Below are 19,210 nucleotides of genomic sequence, written 5' to 3'. Positions count from 1 at the left end.
TCAGTTGTATTTGACAGCTGTGGCATATCCCTTGACCTGCTCAAAGGCCAAACTCGTGGCAAAACCTAGAAATTCAATCCGAGGAATCTATTAAGCAGATATTTATTACAACGTGATAGTTGTGAAATAGTTGTCAACAAATTGGAAATTCTGGTACTAAATGATAACACCAGTTTGCAAATTGGCCCAACTCTTGTTAAACAAGTCAAAAAAAGAAGAAAAAAATGATTCAGGAGCAAGTTATGATCAAGTGTAGGAGCTCAGTCAAAAAGCACAAAAGTCATCCAATAATTGATTTATTTCAAGCATATGCACACAAAAGTTAGATATAGAGAAGTGCATATATACCTACTCTTCAATCTTCAAGATGTTCTAACACTCTGTTCTAGGAATCATAATAATTGGCAGCATATGATTTGCTTGAAAGTTGGCAGCAATAATAATGGTAATGAAATGTAGATTTTATAAGCCTAATTCCTCACTTGACCACAATATGGAACTATGCTTGTTTTGGTTAATTTTATGTCCCCATATGATCGCATGACTTAAGGTTCAAGAGAAGTTAGACCTTTATAATCATAGAATATAAAACAGCATATCTACAAGCGATGTACTAAGCTGGACTGTTAGCTAGTCATAATATCCTGAGAAAATCAATTAGGAATGAAGCACTTATTGCTTGATCTCTGCTTCTAAAATTATGCATTAATCTGCTCTGTTGTGCTGCATTGTTTTGCTTACTGATTGAAAAAATCCATTACACTTTTGCTGGACTTTTGCGACTTGTAATCTCCTTGAAGGCTTGTTTCTCAGCATATTATCATTAGAAATGATGGATGCTTTCTTCTCTTTTGCTGCCCATTCCATCTACTATTTTGCTGTCTCAGCAGTGGAATTCACTAATTTGATGCAATGAATGTTTTATTTAAGTAAGGAAGATCATATAATTATAAAATTATTAAAATAATTTTAGTAGAAAATTAAATTCTCAAGGAGCAACAAAGAGCTTATAGAAAAACCATATATTCTAAATTATAGCAAAACATCTCTATAGTGATGTTGAATATAGAAATAATCTATGTATAGTTGTAAAAAAATCATCACCATCTTCAACTAAATTTTTTTCTACAATAGCACCATGAATAGCACATAGCAAAACAACATGAAATACACCGACAACTCTATTATATGAAAGGGATTTAATGTCCAATTACAAAACCCTTGGAAAAAAAAGGGATGAATCGAAATATTGCCACTACACCAAAACTACGCATGAAGAACCAACCAGACTTCCAAAGCCTTGTTGTTTTTAGGATCCGGATCAATTATTCAGTCAATAGAAGCTATTGTTAGCTATTTTCCAAATAAAAGCTAGAATATGGTTTTTATGGGTGGATTAAGAAAACATATGCGGATTACAAAAATCACTTTTTTATTAGGTACTCTTCCACTTTTTTAGTAGGTACTCTTTCTCTTTATGGTATTTCACCTCTCGCTTGTTTTTTGTCCAAGGATGAAAGATATGTAAACTAAAAAAAACTCCCCTTTGAGAACCATATAGGAGAATTTCACCTCATACGGTTCAAATGAAACCACGCAAATATTGGTATAGAATAGAAAATTAGAAACTTATTAATTTTTTTATTCAATCTTATCTAAAAGTATGAAAGAATAAACATCTGAAAGCTATTCTTTGTGGTTATAATAAGAATATATAATTTGAGTTAGTTATAAATAATAATTATTATTACTAAGTAGAGGTAAGATATTCCTTAAAATGAGATTTAGAAAAATTACAATTTATCATGTGGAGTTTATTCTTAAATAAACTAATTTTGAGAATGTAGTACAAAAATAGTTTAAGAATCTAATTCCAAAATAATCTATTATGAAAAGCTTTGCCAAACTTGTTTTACGGTGGTAAATTACCATGTAAATGACTATTAGTTACAATATAATGCACTCCCCACTATTAGAAAAATGGTCTTTACTGACAATAAAATAATGTGAGTAATGACTTTCAGTGACACTTGTTAAATGTGTCCGTAATCTAATAGTTAAGACACAATGACACTCATTTGTGATGTTACAAATATGATGTTAGTGATTACTATTACTAAAATATTACAACTTTTATGGCACTATAGTAGTTACCTATAATTATTATGTGTCAATGGTTCGTTTCACTATAGTATCACAAATAATATGACACTATGGTGTTAACAATTAAATAATTATTAAAAGTCAATGGTTCATTTCACTATAGTATGACGAATATTATGATTCTAGTGATATTATTTTCAAACACTTTTACGTGTTAATTGTTTGTTATATACACAACGAATATGATATGACAAAATCGATAGCTACTAATCCTTTAGTGTCAATAATTAGTATTATATCTTATCAATAATATTATGATACAATGGAGTTAGTGCCTGCTGATGTATTTGTTAGTGTGCATGACTATTTTGGTTAAATTTGGGTTTTGGCATTTCTATTATTGGCCTATTGTTTTCATTGCTTTTTTACTTTTGCCATCAAATGATGTTATTCAAAGAAAATATTAAAATTAATATAAATAATAAAAATTAAATAATTATCAAATAAAACATACATCTCAAATATAGTTTGAAAGAAACTTAATTACATATTTATTTTGACAGTTTGCACAAATTAATTAAATCTCTTTAATACATCTACACCTTGATAATTCCCACCTACAAGTGTGGTACATAGAAACATTAGCTAGTATGCTACACAAACATGTCTTGGATATTTGCAAGCAAAAATATACTTATAATTTACCTGATTATTTTAAGTTATAGTTAACTTTACAACATATGTGGCCCTCTTATTGCGAAGTTGTGAAAAATCATCCATAGTATACTTATCACAACCATTGAACTTCAATAATAAAACAATGAAGAAAAATACATATATTTTAAATTTGTTCTAAAATAAAACAACAAAATATATACATATATTTTAAATTTGTTCCAATTAAAATAAAAAAACAAAAAACTTGCAAATAAATTGTATCACCATAGTAACAATAGTTACCAAAGCTGCTCAACAAGTTGATAATTTGTAATAATCATTTTGATTCACTTAATATTACTTTAGAAGGATAGCATGACACACTAAAAATTAGCGTCAGTTTTGCCAAACAACATCTTAAACACATTCAACAAAATATTGATCGATTAAACATAGTTCTTAAGAAAATTCATCCTAGAAAAAATCAATAAAAAAAAAGATATCTCTATGATAATAATATATGTTCAACTAATGGATCTGTCCACTACACTTAAAACTGCAGTAGGATAAAATTTGGATATGTGTTGTAGCTTTTACCTAATAAATATGCCAAATGAAGTGCATGTCGTTATTATAAACATGCGAAGTACTTCCTCTCATCCCTAGCAACTGTATATACAGATATTGCAAATTTCAAGCATTAATCAACAAACAATTCATCAATCAATCACATAATTGACAGGTAGTTTTTCATAAACAGTGGCATAAGATCAATTAAACACCATTGTTAAGAAAATTCATCCCCCAATGCAAATATATATATATATATATATATATATATATAGAGAGAGAGAGAGAGAGAGAGAGAGAGAGAGAGAGAGAGAGAGAGAGAGAGAGAGAGAGAGGGAGAGAGATAGAGAGAGAGAGAGTAACTTACATTGTTTTCAAGAATGTACAAAACTTGAACAACATCTTGAATATACTTCATCACATAACAACCACATTCGATGGTGTTAGGTTGCTTCGATCACTACAAAAATAAAAATTAGTTCCAAATAAATTGATGAAAGAAACAATGAATGTTATAAATTTGTTTCATTAATACCTTCACATAAAACATTGCATAGTCTTCCTTCTATTAGACTTTACTCGATGCATTGTTATCCCACTATAAGAAATAAATAATGAATGTCAACAAATTAATCCATCGCGTAAAAACAAAGAAAAATAAGTAAGCTAATCAGACTTACTCATTCATCATCTGCCTCAACTCATCATAAGGATTATCACCAAATGGATCAAGATAATATATTTGGCGCCTCACCATATCAATTGCTACAAGATAAATTAGAAAAATAACAAATAGATTACAAGATAAATTTAAATCATTCATGTAAATAAGGAATATGGATAGAAAATAAATAAATTATCCCCGAGTTATAAGGGAATACAATGATTTGGGCTTTTTGTATCTTGTCTAAAAGATCTTAAATATATGAACATCTACTTGGATAGCTTGCTTGATCTAAATGTAACTTAGCTATAAATCCAAATTGAATTGGAAGGACATCATCACCATTATCCATCTCTTCATACAAGTGTCTATGAGGAAGAAAATAAAAAAGAAACTTGTATCACATATATTTGGATAACAGATAAATTAACACAACTTTAAAATCAGAAAACATAATAAAAACATAAATCAAGTTTTTTTCTTCTTTGATCTGTATATCAATAATAGAGTTTGAGACCTTTGTAAATTTTATAACTTCATTACAAATATGTTTGTCCAATCTATTCTCCTAATAGACACCAAAAGTTTTCAAATCATGTGCAATACTAATTGACTATGCCAGGGAGCTCTCAATCATTAAAGAAAATATGCTCATCTATGCACTCTTTGTTTTCTTTCTTGTTTTCATAGCTCTAAGGGTATGTTTAGCATGTGGTATTGCATTGTATTATCTTGTGGGCCCAACATTAGTTAAAATATACATGTGTTTGGTGATCAAATGGATTGCATTGAGCAGCATTAAAATGCAGCTTTTGCCGCATTATCAAAACCCGCGCCCCCCTCGTGATTAGGTTGTATTACTGACTCTTGTGTTTTAAAAGTCAGTAGCTTCCCCTTTTTTTAACTTTATAATAATAGTAATAAATAAATAAAACTTTAATTTAATATAATATTATACAATATTTATTTTTATTTTACATTATAATTTATTAATAAATTTATAATTGAATATAATTAATAATAAATACTTAAATAGTATATAAAAATATAATATAGCATTACATTATTTAATTAAGTTACAATAATTAATATATATAAATCAATTATTTTTAAATAATTTAATAAACTAATAATGCATATTTAAATATGAATAAAATTGAATAATATTAATTTAGAATTAATAATAATAATAATAATATAAATAGTATTATTACATATACTACAAAACTCTTACTTAGATTATTTAGTACAATTTATTTTGGTAGTGTTTATGTTACAACAATTGTATCACTTTAATATTTTGTGATTATGTTGAGGTATGTATATACTTTTATTCTATCATCTTAAGATAAATTTTTAACTAATCTTGTAGGTTTTAACTATTTATTTATGTTATTATATTATTTAAAGATTATTTGATTAAATTATTTGCTTCCATCTTTATTTCACAAATTATATATTTAGAAGATATTGAAAAATAAATGCTATGCTTCCGAAAATTTAAAGTTGTAAGTTTCAATCTTTATGAAGAATTATGATATTTTTAAACATTTACACTAAAATTTAGTATTTTTTTAAGTACTAATAAATATTATTTTCTAAATATGTAATTTAAATTAATCACAAAAATTAGTACTTTACAGCGCAACACTAAATATAATATAATTAAAATCTAATACAGTACAGTGTAACACAAAATATTGTATAGCATTGTTATAATACAGTGCTAATGCAATACAGCATAATACAATACACCAGTATTAAAATAATGCAATACAGCATAATACAATACAGTGTGTCAAACGTACCCTAAGGGTATTCCTCCTCAAAACAAATTTTCTTGCTATTGTTGGTTTTATAACAATAGGTACCTTTGTTGTTTCTTTCTCTTCATACAGATATACCATACCATTTGCAGGAGACTTTGGCCCATCTTTTTTTTTTTTAATGGTTGAGATACTACCCTTTCTAATTTTAAAGGGGCAATCTTGAAGATCTTCTTATGGTGAGTTTTAAAGTGGCTTCATAATCTACTTGGGATGGATTCTATGTAGAAGCTAGCAGAGGAAGTGTGTTGATCTTTTTGTCAGATTTACAACTAGCTTTAAGGTTTTTGTCACTAATTCTTGAGTAACTCTGGTAAGGATCGACGATCCATCTCTATCTCCATCTTAACACTGCAACCACATCAAGAATTAGGAAAATTGGAACTGCCAACTCTAGTGTTACTACAACCATTTATCTTTGCATTCATTTGATCTATATGAGCTTGAATAAATTGAAAACTATCCTGGTATATTTTGAGTGTCAACTACTTCAAAACCGCCTACCGCAATGGCTTAGGTAAAAAGCAAAGGCTAATTTTTCCAAAACTAAGTATAATTAGGGCTGAATACTTTTAGTAGGTTGAGATAATTTTGATTGCTTGATTTTGAGGCTGCTTGTTTTGATTTTGATGGGATGTAACATATTTGGCAAGTAGACATGTTGTTTATTTAAACTGTTGAATAATGAATTTATTTCTTTCATTGGATAATCTTGTGGTTGCTTTTACAAAAAAAAATAATAATAAGATTCATGTGTTGTAGTTAGTCTTTGATTAATGTCGATCAAGATGTGTTGTGATAGTAGTGATGATGGTGATGGAAATAGTAGTGATGAACATAGATGTTGAGTGAAGATGATGCTAGAGAACAACAGAGAAAGCATGTGAGAGAGGAAAAAAAATCTTATTTTTTAATTATATTTTATTTTCTAACTAAGGGTAATTTTGAAAAAATGAATTAATTTAAGAAATGGGGGTTAATAAGATAAACGAAAGGGTCAAATATCATTAGTCAAGATTAATACCTCCTCCCATATAATAAATTATGAATATTGGGACAAATTTTAAAAAGCCTAGAAGACTTCAATGTGGCATAAATAAGCTAAGCCTCTAATTTTTTTTTTTTCAATTGAAAACCTAAAAGGAGCTAGAAATTGAAATTGGCTCATTCAAAAGTGACTAGGCCTTTCGACACCCTTCCAATAAGACTTATTTTTAATTGAAATTACCTAAGTAATTAAATACAATTTAAATTTGTTTCTTATTTTTTGAATGAAAATTTAGTTAAACACATAAATAAATCATTCTTTTAACAAACGTTTTACACCCACCACATTTTATAACTTATATTTATATTTTATTAAAATATAAAAATATAAGAAAATAATTTAATATTGTAGTATTTATATATATTTTATAAAAAAAACTTTTAAAATATACATTTTTTTAGGGCAAAAAATTTTATGGAGTCCTCTCATGTGGGAGCCCTCATTTTGTTTATAAAGATTCGTTATTAAACCATATGGTTTAATAAAGTCAGTGCAGACACAATATATAGACCACATTGTTTTATAGTGAATTGAACACTAACTCTATTAAACTACGTGGTTTAATAGCATGTCCACATATATATTGAGATAAACTGTGAGAATTTTAAGAAAAAAATTCAAAATAGGTGTTATAAGGATTTTAGAGGGGTGTTAAATTATAAGGATTTTAGAGGTGTGTTAAATTACTTACATCTTATCAAATTATTCACAAATTCTAGATTTACCAAGTATCTTATTAAATTACTCACAAAGTTGCCTCTAGAGGTATGATCGAGTGGTTTTAAAATAGGCAAAACAGTATTTTCATTCTTATTTTTGTTTTCAGAAAATACTAATTCAGAAACAATACCAAATAGAAACTTAGTTTTAGTATGAATAATGTTGTGTTAGTTTTACAGGCTTACATGCACCCTCAGATTTATTAGAAGTATCAACCCAACCCCCCAGTTACCCGTTGACTGATGTTGACTCTTGAAAGTAACTATAATATCTATATTTTAATCTCACTTTATTAACTAATAAATTTTAAAAATATAAGCAGATCAATAATAACAAAATAATTAAAGTTGAAATCCAAGAAATTACCCAAAGCAAACCATAACTAAGCCAAACCTGAAAACCAAAATGCATAAAATTTCTTAAAAACATATATGTTGATTAGAGATGAGAGGAAGAAGATGATCTGATTTAGCCAGTTGCAAAAGAAAGAGCACGCAATGGAGTTCAGATTTTGAATTCTCTTGTTAAATTATTTTTAATTTACTATAAGGCCGAATACGTTGCATTCTTAAAAAATACTTTGAACATCATATTTTTGTATTACAAATATACCAAAAAATAAATTGTTTTTTTCTTCATTAGAATAAACTAAATTTTGCCAGAATCCTCATCCTTGTAAGTTGAATTCTATTGTGAAACTAATAGTCCTTCCTAGTAGAACTAACTATCACTTTGAACATATGTGTCATCTCTAACAATAGCTTCCAAACCTGCAACTGGCTGCTTCTCAGCATTAGAAGCAGCATCCGCATTGGCTTTCAACTAGCCATAATTAAAAGGAGGGCACCATTGTTTCCGTTTGTCAGTTTTCTTCCTTGAAGCATAAGCCATAATTAGGAGGAGGGCAAGCTTCCAAATAACATTCCGAATGGTATTGTGAAAATCTTTCACCCTTTTGGTGATAAAAAAAAAAAAACCTTGTTTCTAGTTCTCTCTTAACAATTTTATGACTTTAAGTTCTCTCTTAAGTAGAAACATCATATATATTAATTTGTTGTTAATATAAATAAAAATAAATATTTATGACTTAAAAATAGGTGTTAAATGGCGGTCATCTCACAAAAAAAAAGTACTTAAAAGCAATAGTGATATCATAATTTTTTGTACTAATATGAGAATATCACACTAGATTTTTTTTCCAAATTACAAAAAGTTTGAATTCAAGAATAAATAAGCAATATCAGGAACGAATTTTACAAAAAGCCTCCAGAGCATGTCATATGAATTTGTGATACGAAAAATAGTATACTAGTCACTAGATCTTCTTTTCACATTACAAAAAATTAGAAATGTAATCTAAAATTATATCAATTATTAATTTTATAGTGAATGGGATTTTTATAATATAAGAAATTATTAGCCATTTACCCCAAGGTTACTCTGTGTCCAAAAATACTACAAAAACTTTAGCTTGCTTAATTTTTTTACCTCAATTTATAATTTGTATCAGTCACTCACTAAAAAAATAGAATTACTTCATAAAATGACAAAATAGAAAAAAGTACAAATGACAATAGCAGTTATTTTATAAGGATAATTCAATCCTTTTGGCACCAAATTACACATTAAATTATTTTAAATATTATAAACTATTTTTATACTAAGTGATGGATCTAATCATTTTAGTACTCATGACAATTTAATCTATGTAAATATGAAATTTTGGAGTAGACTTATGTTTGAGTAGGAGGATAAGGTAAGAAAATTTGATACTTTTATTCAACTGAAGAAATTTTACAATTTAAATTAGAAAACGATAAAATTTAATAATTAACTATTATTTGAACTAATTGAATCGTGAGCCATCATTCGTTGCGGTCCCAAAAGCATTCTACTTGTAAAATAAACGGCAGATTGCGGTTTGCGGACAGATTATCAAGGTATTTGTTAATATTCGGTATTGGAAGGAAAAGGGCAAATGTTTCCCTTCTATTTTGGTAATTCTATTCTTCTTCTTTTTCAACCCCAAATAATCAAAAGCTCTCCAATGGCTTTCGTAGCCACAACTCGTCCATTTCATTTTACTTCAATTTCAGTATCAGCTCTTAGATGTAATTTCTCATCTTCGTTCCCTCATACCGGAAAACCCACATCTTCAATTTTGGAAAATGAACCCTCATATCCGAATACAACAGCTAAACTGAAGGAGTCGCTACGACTGACGGTCAAAGACCGAGCCTCACTCGAAAAATTCCTCAGAGAAAGGTGCAAATCATCCGGTGAAGGTGATATTACTTCTATTACTCCTAATGAAGCCTTGTGTGTGTTTGATTACATGCTCAATATGCGCCCTTCTAGGCCTCCCGTCACTTCCTTCAATATTTTGTTTGGTTGTCTTGCTAAGACTAAACATTATGATACTGTCCTTTCACTCTTCAAGAGACTTAATTCAACTGGGTTGTTTCCAAATCTTCATACTTACAGTATTTTGATTAACTGCTTTTGCAAAATGGGTCAAGTTTCTCATGGTTTTGTTGTTCTTGGGAGGATCCTCAGATCTTGTTTTACTCCAGATGCTGTGACCTTTACTTCTTTGATTAAAGGTTTGTGTGCGGAGAGTAGAATCATGGAGGCCGCCGTATTGTTTACAAAACTTAGAGTGTTTGGTTGTGAGCCTGATGTTTTTACATACAATACTTTGGTTAATGGATTGTGTCGAACCGGCCATACAATTGTTGCTCTAAATTTATTTGAAGAGATGGCTAATGGAAATGGGAAATTTGGTGCAGTTTGCAAGCCAGACGCTATTACATACAATACTATTATAGATGGTCTTTGTAAGGAAGGTTTTGTAGACAAGGCCAAGGAACTGCTTCTGAAGATGAAGGATGAGAATATTAACCCAGATGTGGTTACTTATACCTCTGTGATTCGTGGTTTTTGTTATGCTAACGATTGGAACGAGGCGAAGCGTTTGTTTATTGAGATGATGGATCAAGGGGTACAGCCTAGTGTTGTGACTTTCAGTGTGATCATGGATGAGCTCTGCAAGAATGGGAAGATGGACAAAGCAAGTAAGCTGTTAGAATTGATGATTTGGAGAGGAGTGAATCCCAACACATATACTTATAACACATTAATTGATGGTTATTGCTTAACTGATAAAATAGATCATGCAAGGAAATTATTTGTTTCTATGGAGAGTAACGGGTGCATGCATGATGTTGTTAGTTACAACACATTAATAAATTGGTACTGCAAGAATAAAGATGTAGAGGAAGCGTTAAGCCTTTATAGTGAAATGCTCTCTAAAGGAATAAAGCCAACTGTTGTTACATATAACACCTTGTTTCTTGGTCTTTTTGAAATACACCAGGTTGAGCGTGCTTTAAAACTGTTTGATGAGATGCGGCGTAATCATGTGGCAGCTGATACATATACATACAATAACTTTATTGACGGGCTCTGCAAGAGTGGTTTTGTTCTAGAGGCACTGGAATTATTCCGTGCTATAAGAGATAGCAAGTATGAACTCAATATTGTATCCTACAACTGCCTCATTGATGGATTGTGTAAAATAGGCAATCTGGAAACTGCTTGGGAACTGTTTCAAAGTTTGCCTCGTGTAGGCCTAATGCCAAATGTTGTAACATATAACATCATGATCCATGGGCTTTGTAATGATGGGGAAATGGACAAGGCACATGATTTATTTCTCGATATGGAAGCAAAGGCTTTGGAACCCGATTTTGTCACATTTAATACATTTATGCTGGGTTTCATCCGCAATAATGAGACATCAAAAGTTATTGAACTCCTTCACAGAATGGATAAGAGAAATGTAATGCCAGACGCATCTATACTTTCAATTGTTGTGGACTTGCTTGTTAAGAATGAAATTAGTTTAAACTCGATTCCACATTTCAATAGACACAAGTAAGTCAATGAGCTGAATGCTGATTTACTTGTTTGTTTTTTTTCTGCCAAAAATCTGGATTTGGAGAATCCCATTCTTATTACAACTCGTGAAGTAGTGTTGCGTAGTGATGGCATGTCCCCAGGTTCTGTTCATGGATTCTGTTTGCAGACATGGATGACTCATCAGATAAGTTTCAAAGTCTGGCAACTTTTTGTTGTAAAATTACTTTTTATTATTCGGGTCATATGTTTTCCTTCTATAATGCATCTTTTTCATTAGCTGGAAGTGCAAAGTTTTTATGCGCTTACTGTACGACCACTTTTTCTTCTCTAAATAGATAAAATGGCATTTCGTTTTTCATTTGTGAAGCTACTGAACATAAACTTTCTGTTAGTTAAATTGATTGTCTTTGATATCTAGAACTTCTAGTTGTACTAATTTGTACTTCGAGTATATGAGATTGCCGACTGTAATGGGAATTGATGCCAAATTAATTATGCATCAGGTTTTTAAGCGTCTTCATCTTTTATTTCTGTTAACATTTTTGGCTTTGGACATGCTGGATTGTTTTTGGTTTCAGTGATACAAAACATCTAACTAATTGTCCAAAGTTCTTCATTCCTTGTGACATAGCATTCAATTGAATGGTGACTCATGAATCATGATTGTGTGTTTTGGTAGTTGTATACTATGTATTGGCAAGACAAAGTTTGTTGAAACTGAGACTTTTCTCCACCTTCCATTCTTGTTTCATATTCTTATGCTAACATCTTGATCATAATGAGTCTCCTCTTTTCTTTACAACCCCATATAAAGTCTTGGCCATAAGCCTCAAGGCCTCTTGGCTATTACAGCAGTGAGTTCACTCTCAGGAATCAGATCTTTCAAATTCGAGGAAATTTGAAAAAATTGCAAATGTCTACGAAGCAAGTGGTCTAAAGGTCCTTTTTGTTATCACTCACACAACATTACTCAAGAGTATCTACGTTTTGCAGTTGGTTCTGTTGTGAAACAGCATTTCTGATTATTCTAGAAGACAATTCTTCGAAGCATGTATTTGAGATGCGTGTAGAGCCTTTGGAATTATATGATTAATTCGCTTTAATTTCCAGCCATAGTTCTACTTGCATTGACAACTTGAGCTTGCTGTCTTGTGGTTTTAGAACCTGCTAAAGTAAGCGTACACACGACAGTGAAGAATTGGTGTAAGTAGACAAAGTATTGATCTCTGGGGATTAGCTGTCCTTTAACAATCAGTGGTGTTCCCGCTACCGGGTGACAGATTGTGTATTTGTCTCTGAATCTGGGGCATATCTAAAAAACTAAAAGATTTACTTTCTATCTTCAAGCACAAGAGCATACCATTATGATCTGATTTAATCTAGTCCACTAACTTGGCTTTTTTTTAATTTATATACCATTTTGTGCTATCCATCTACATTGGCAGGACATATTGCACAGTTTATCCTGGAAATCATCCAACACCAAGTTCCAATATCAATTCGAGATCAAATAAACACATAATTATGAACAATAATAATAATAATTAATTTTGAATAATAGTAATCACAATAATTTAAAAATAAAATAATAATTATGATAATAGTTAATTAAAGATTTTTAGTAATTTTCAGCAATGAAACTCATTTCAATTTCAATGCTAAGATAATGTAAATACATCAATAGCAATACAACTTATTCTGATTCTAATTCGTACAGTTAAAGTAAATAATTTGTTCTGATTCTTATTCCTCACTCAGATTTTAACTCATTTCGATTCCAACCCATTCCGATTTTCGTTTAGTAAATGCAGCATTAGTGTTATGGGTTGCAACTCACAGTTAGTTCTACATTTCTGGGTGCAACTACTAGGTTAAATATATATTTCACTATTCTCAAGCCATTGGTCATCACCTTTATATTTGCTTATTAGAGTTGCTATTCTAGTTATTTTTGAAATTCAAAAAAGTAATATTGACTCATATTTTCAACATTTTTCTCATTTTTTAGGAGAGGAGTTTATTTTCAGCTTGAGGGTTTTTTTGACTTTTTATTCTATTGAGACACTTATTCCTCTTCAAATAATATTATATTATTTTTTATATTATCATTATGAGAAGTACTATAATTACATTTTTGAAAAAATAGAGGGTAATTAAGAATTTGATTAAATTTATATAAACTTGATTCTATTTGAAGAGTCTTTTTGGGAGAAGAATTATTTTTTTCACCCTTCTATTTGTCTTATCAGCAATAGAACACAATCCACTAAGTCCTAAAAAGACTATATGTTAATACAAACTATGAATTACGAGTTAAATTCATTATTTTGCATAGATTTGGATTTTTTTTTTTTTGGTTTAAACAATTTTGCTTGGTGATGTGAAGGGTAGTATCTTTTATCCAAACATGAAACTTTAATAAGATTTCAGTCGGATTCACGATTTCAAATTATAATATAATTCCAAATCCGATAATTTCCTAGTTTTGAGAATAAGTGCAGCTTTTAGTACCCTCTAAAATACTTATAACACTTTTTTTAATTTTATTTTTTAAAAGACCTCAGTGTAATTTTTTAAAATATAAATCTATATATTAAAATTAATTATCTTCTTACAAAATTCCACCCTAGAAAGATATTTATTTTAATGTTTTATTTATAAAATATGTAAAAATATTAAAATCTTCAATTATTTTCTTTTTATTATATAATTTCTATCTCAATAAATTTAAGCTCTCATAATTTTCTTTTAAAAAAAATATTTTTCGATTAAATTTAAAATATAAATACAAATAATGTAATGAGTGGGTGTAAAATTTTGTTAAGATCATAATTTATTTAAGTGTTGAATTTAAATTCTATTCAAAATAAGAAATACATTAAGTTATTTAAGTAATTTCAATAAATAAATTAAAAAAAAAAAGGATTTTATGAGGAATTTTGGCTGCTGTGAACTTTCTTTCGCATAACATTGGGTTTAAGAAGGGTCCAAGGCTCAATGCCAACTAGCGGCCCAAAGAATCACAATCACACGTGTCGAACAGCTACGTGGCGTGTACATTACGCACGTGAGCGCATCTTAGCCCAACTTTCTCAACAAGCAATCACTTCTTCAGAGGCCTTCTCTCGTCTCTTCTCTTCTCATCTCATCTCAGATCAAACTCTTATCTAAACCATCATCACAGTTTCTCTCCGTCTCTCTTCGGTGCGGTAAAATCACATTTCGGCCCCCTGAAATTTCGTTAAATTACTGTTTATTTCTTTGTTATTATCTGGATTTGTACACTTACGCATTTACTAATTTTCTTATTTAAATTATCCACTGGCTTTTTGTTCTAATCCAGCTTATTTTTATACCGATGAATATCGCAGAGCTAATAATATTAACAATAATAAGTAAATAAACGAATGCGAAATTTGGGTTTTTATTTTCTGATTTTCTTTGTAATTAGTTCGTTGCATTCATTTAAAATGATAATAACAAAATTTTTGGCTGAAAAAAGGAAAATTTTTGTTATTCGTTTAATTATTTTAGATAGAAATTTGCTTTTGTTGAACGAGCCTTGTGGTTTCTTCTTTGTGTAGGGAGCTGAAAGGTTGACTATCTTGGTTTGAATACTCATTCACAGTAAAAATGGTGATTATTTATTTTTATTTTTTATATATGGGGTTCAAATTTATTGTTCAACTGATTCATGATATGGGGTCGATTAGTGTTTTCATTTTTTTTTTCTGGAGTTTAAGGTTACCATTTATTAGATGTGATGACTATATATTTCTATTTTTATTCTACATTGGCAGGTGAAACTTAGCACCTCAGGTGTCTGATTAAGAATGGAAGTTACATCTAATATGATCATGATTGTTTATTATTCATGAGAACAAAGAGTATTAAGAACAAGAATTTAACTAAGTAGAAAATAAAAATGTGAAAACATTAATTAGTTTTTCTCTTATAGTGCAATTAAAATCATTCGATATTAATTGATAACTTTATCTTTTTTCTTTTCAAATTAGACAACTATGCAGTGTATATGGATCCACATAGAATCTAGAGAAATAGTATATTTTGGGATTGAGAATTAGAAGTTTGATTAGTATCCGCATTATATTTCGTAGGGAATGCTGAGGAGTGAGGACAAACATTTCATTTAAAGATGTGTAAGAAAATAGCACAAATGAATCAAAATTATTTTGTGTCTTTTTAGAAGGTAACAATTAAGAAATTGGATTATGAATTAATGAAAAGTTCTATGTTTTAAACATTTATTGAGTATTAGGGATTTAAAAGTAAATCTTACTCATAAAATTGGTAACTATATATAAAAATATCTTTTTCCGCCAAAACCCAATCTAAGAGGACACAATTCTTCACCCTTGCTTGCATTTGCCAATTTATTGTAATTGTTACGAGTTGGTGGGAGTGATTCATTATGATCTGATGATCAGGCTTGTTTTTGCATAGAATACAATGTGGAGATTTTAAACCGATGAAATGAAATACTGCTTAATTGTGCTGCCTTTGCAGCTGTATTCCACTTAGAATTCATGTTTGCAAAATGTCAAGGTTGTTGTGTGGATAGTTTAAGGAGTAATATCTTTGAATATAGTTGAGTATGTTTTGCTTTTCACTAGCATGTCCTATGCATCATTGATTGTTCATTCCATTGGTGGCGATGTTGCAGTTTTTTGATGGATATGGATATCATGGGACATCATTTGAGCAGAGTTACCGATGTTACCCTGCATCATTTATTGAAAAGGTAGAAATTCCCTTTTCATCTTATGGCTGTTGAATTTACTGACTCTTGGAATTGTTCCTATGTCATCAGAGGTCTTATTCTGGATCAGAGATGTCTCTTTTCTATTTTGTTGTTTCATTAATCATTCATGTTTGTGTATTATGCTAAGGATCATCGATCGAATTGTGTATTTGTTTCTAATTGATTCTTTTGGACTTGTAATTGATTTCTGTGATTCTCATTTCCTTTTTTTTTTTGTTTTAACTATTGTGCAGCCACAAATAGAAAGTGGTGACAAAAGTGAGCCTTTCAACTTTGGTGCTTTTATTTATAAGATTTTTTTCCCTCATAATTCACTTTTCTGATCTCTTCCCCCTTTTTTTTTTTGTTTCCCCAGTTATAATGCCTCCTTCAGCCCTTGATCGCCTTGGTTAGTCATAATATATAATGCTATTATGATCTATCTTATGATCTATCTTATTTTATGATCTATCGTTACCCCAAGTTGTGACTTCAAATATATAATGCTAATGTTTCTATAAATTCGGCAGCATCTTTGCATATTGATTATCCAATGTTGTTTGAGCTACGTAATAATGCGGCTGAGCGGGTTTCCCACTGTGGAGTTCTTGAGTTTATTGCAGAGGAAGGCATGATCTATATGCCATACTGGGTAGGTGGTGTTGAAAAGTGTTTTGTGTTTTTGCTTAGAAAATTTGGAGTAATATTGCTGTAAGGCATTTTAACTGACAAAGACATCTTTGAGTCAATTGATTTATGTTGTCTTGGTTAAAATTATTATTATTTAGATGATGGAGAACCTGCTTTTACAAGAGGGAGATATTGTGCGAGTGAAAAATGTGACACTTCCAAAGGGAACATATGTCAAACTTCAACCTCACACAAAGGACTTTCTCGATATTTCTAATCCCAAAGCCATGTGAGTTCCTGCATTTTATCATTAATTATTTGTTTATGGTGAGACATATATGATTCTCTGATTTGTTAACCTTTGATAATTTTGGGATGGAAGAGACTTCTGAAGTGAAAGCCTTATTTATTTATTTATTTTTTTTGGTGGTTCTGATTCTGCTCTGTCTTCTTATCAAGTCTGCTTTCTGTTTCTTTTAATCTATTATTTCTGTGTGTATCTTGCTGAATTTTTTTAATTTTGATGTTTCTGCATCTGCCTGTTCCTTTGTATTTTATAATTCAAGTGATATGATAGCTGTCCTGCTTATCATTTTGACATCTTTCTCATGCAGCTTGGAGACGACGTTAAGGAATTATTCCTGCTTGACCACTGGGGACAGTATTATGGTGGCATATAACAATAAGAAATATTACATTGACATTATAGAGACGAAGCCTTCTAATGCAATAAGCATCATTGAGACTGACTGTGAGGTAGATTTTGCACCTCCTCTGGATTATAAGGAACCTGAAAAACCAATTGCATCTGCTTCAAGTAGGGCAACAGCAAAAGGTGAGAAATTGTTTTAGGTGTCTTCCCTTACTGTTTCTGTTATTTCATCCTTTTTGTTTCTTCCACTCATTTTGTTTTGGAGGAAAACAAGAAAAGAAAAAAATAAATGGTTTCCTCCATTCTCTTTAATTATAGATTGAGCATTGATACAGTTCAACCTATATTTTTTCCCTTTTGAGCAAGTGGTTTTTGTTCTGTGTCTAAGCCCATGCCAATAGGGTTGTTTTTGTTCACTGTAGGGTTGTTACTACAAAATTTTGTATTTTAGGTGCACCACATTGGATCTGTTCTGGAACTTAATTAAACTTTTTATAAAAATTTCAAGAGTTATCATCTGATGAGAATTGTTGGAAGTATGTGGAATTTATTTTAAATTTAATTTGTAATTGCAATAAGGTATGTTATTCATTCCTTACAAGTGATCAATCTCATTTTTTATGTAGCTGAAGAGGCTTCTGTTGAGACCGAACCAAAATTCAGCCCTTTTACTGGAGTAGCTAGACGGTTGGATGGGAAACCTTTGACATATCAACCTCCTCCTGTTCCTTCCTTAGGGTCCAAAGACAAGCAACCTGCCACGTCTAATGGTACTGGGCAGCCATCTGCAGGGTCTACTTCACAAAATGCTGCAAGACAGTCTCAGGGAAAGCTCGTGTTTGGATCAAATGCAAGCCTCCATCCTAAGGAAACACAAAAGGTACTACTATTTTACCTACCTTCATTTTTCTGAATCAGTTTGCTTAGCATCATCACTCAGTTTTATAAACAAAGCTTTTACAAACTGCTAAGTAATATGTTCCTTGTTCCGTGCAGCCGGTAGCTGAAAAAGAGATAAAACAGGAGCTGCCTGAAAAGAAAGAGGAGCCAAAGTTCCGGCCTTTTACGGGGAAGAAGTACTCATTGAAGGGTTGATTAATTTATTGGACAGCCAGTATTTATTGCCTTTAGGTCATCAGCGCCCTTTACTTGTCCTTTATGGATCAAAGAAACTACATAACTGCAATTATCTGAGTGTTGTATTATGGAAAAATGCAACTTTAGTATATTATGTCAAAATGGAGGCAAAAAGAAACTATTTTGTTTGAATATGAATCCTTAAAATATCTGTTGAAAGAAAGGAAAGAAGAAAATGCTTCAACTCTATTATTGCCGCATTTTTATGGTCTTGTAGCTGAACTTTCATGACCGTGGTGCAACCAAACTACTGAGGTATTGTTCTGGTATTGTGGAAAGACCGAGGGGAAATGCTACCCATCTTTTTCAGTAAGCACAAGTTTCTGCGTAAGTGAGTGCAGGGAAGAGAAGAAAGTAACGGAGTCGGCTTTTAGTTTGTTTATTTTTTTTTATCACAGATAAATGGGATAATCTGTTGGGACAGTAAGCAATATTCAGTAAACTCGGCGAGTGGGAAAATTATAGATAGGTCATTTTTTTTTTTTGGGGTTGGGTTGGTGGGGGGGGGGGGGGGGGGGGG

General features: G+C 30.6%; 2 protein-coding genes across 5 annotated transcripts in view; both read left to right on the top strand.

Moving 5' to 3' along the window:
• Positions 1 to 12,027, top strand: part of LOC107175361 (putative pentatricopeptide repeat-containing protein At1g12700, mitochondrial) — a 34,997-nt gene extending 22,970 nt beyond the window's left edge. Inside the window, exon 2 of one of the 2 annotated variants that reach the window (XR_008051316.1) lies at positions 11,650 to 12,027. Coding sequence is in view for 1 of the 2 variants with exons in the window: in XM_052433002.1 (XP_052288962.1) it covers positions 10,145 to 11,528 (1,384 nt within the window). In the remaining variant the exon portion in view is untranslated. Of the gene's footprint in view, positions 1 to 10,144 lie in introns of both variants that reach the window. The other variant, XM_052433002.1, reaches the window with a different exon arrangement.
• The window catches only part of LOC102610628 (uncharacterized), a 36,359-nt gene extending 17,537 nt beyond the window's left edge, over positions 1 to 18,822 (top strand). Inside the window, exons 1-10 of one of the 3 annotated variants that reach the window (XM_006487326.4) lie at positions 14,595 to 14,713; positions 15,094 to 15,145; positions 16,194 to 16,271; positions 16,526 to 16,550; positions 16,648 to 16,680; positions 16,802 to 16,923; positions 17,060 to 17,190; positions 17,516 to 17,736; positions 18,180 to 18,433; positions 18,550 to 18,822. In XM_006487326.4, coding sequence (XP_006487389.2) covers positions 15,143 to 15,145; positions 16,194 to 16,271; positions 16,526 to 16,550; positions 16,648 to 16,680; positions 16,802 to 16,923; positions 17,060 to 17,190; positions 17,516 to 17,736; positions 18,180 to 18,433; positions 18,550 to 18,648 — 966 coding nt within the window. In that variant the 5' untranslated portion in view covers positions 14,595 to 14,713; positions 15,094 to 15,142 and the 3' untranslated portion in view covers positions 18,649 to 18,822. Of the gene's footprint in view, positions 1 to 14,594; positions 14,719 to 15,093; positions 15,146 to 16,193; positions 16,272 to 16,525; positions 16,551 to 16,647; positions 16,681 to 16,801; positions 16,924 to 17,059; positions 17,191 to 17,515; positions 17,737 to 18,179; positions 18,434 to 18,549 lie in introns of those variants that run through there. The other 2 variants (XM_006487327.4, XM_052433003.1) reach the window with 2 other exon arrangements.
• The last annotated feature ends 388 nt before the right edge of the window (positions 18,823 to 19,210 follow it).

This window comes from Citrus sinensis, chromosome 8 (genome assembly GCF_022201045.2).
Source record: "Citrus sinensis cultivar Valencia sweet orange chromosome 8, DVS_A1.0, whole genome shotgun sequence".
NCBI lineage: Eukaryota > Viridiplantae > Streptophyta > Magnoliopsida > Sapindales > Rutaceae > Citrus > Citrus sinensis.
Note: the sequence above shows the minus strand (reverse complement) of the source record. Positions and strands in the feature narration are given on the sequence as shown.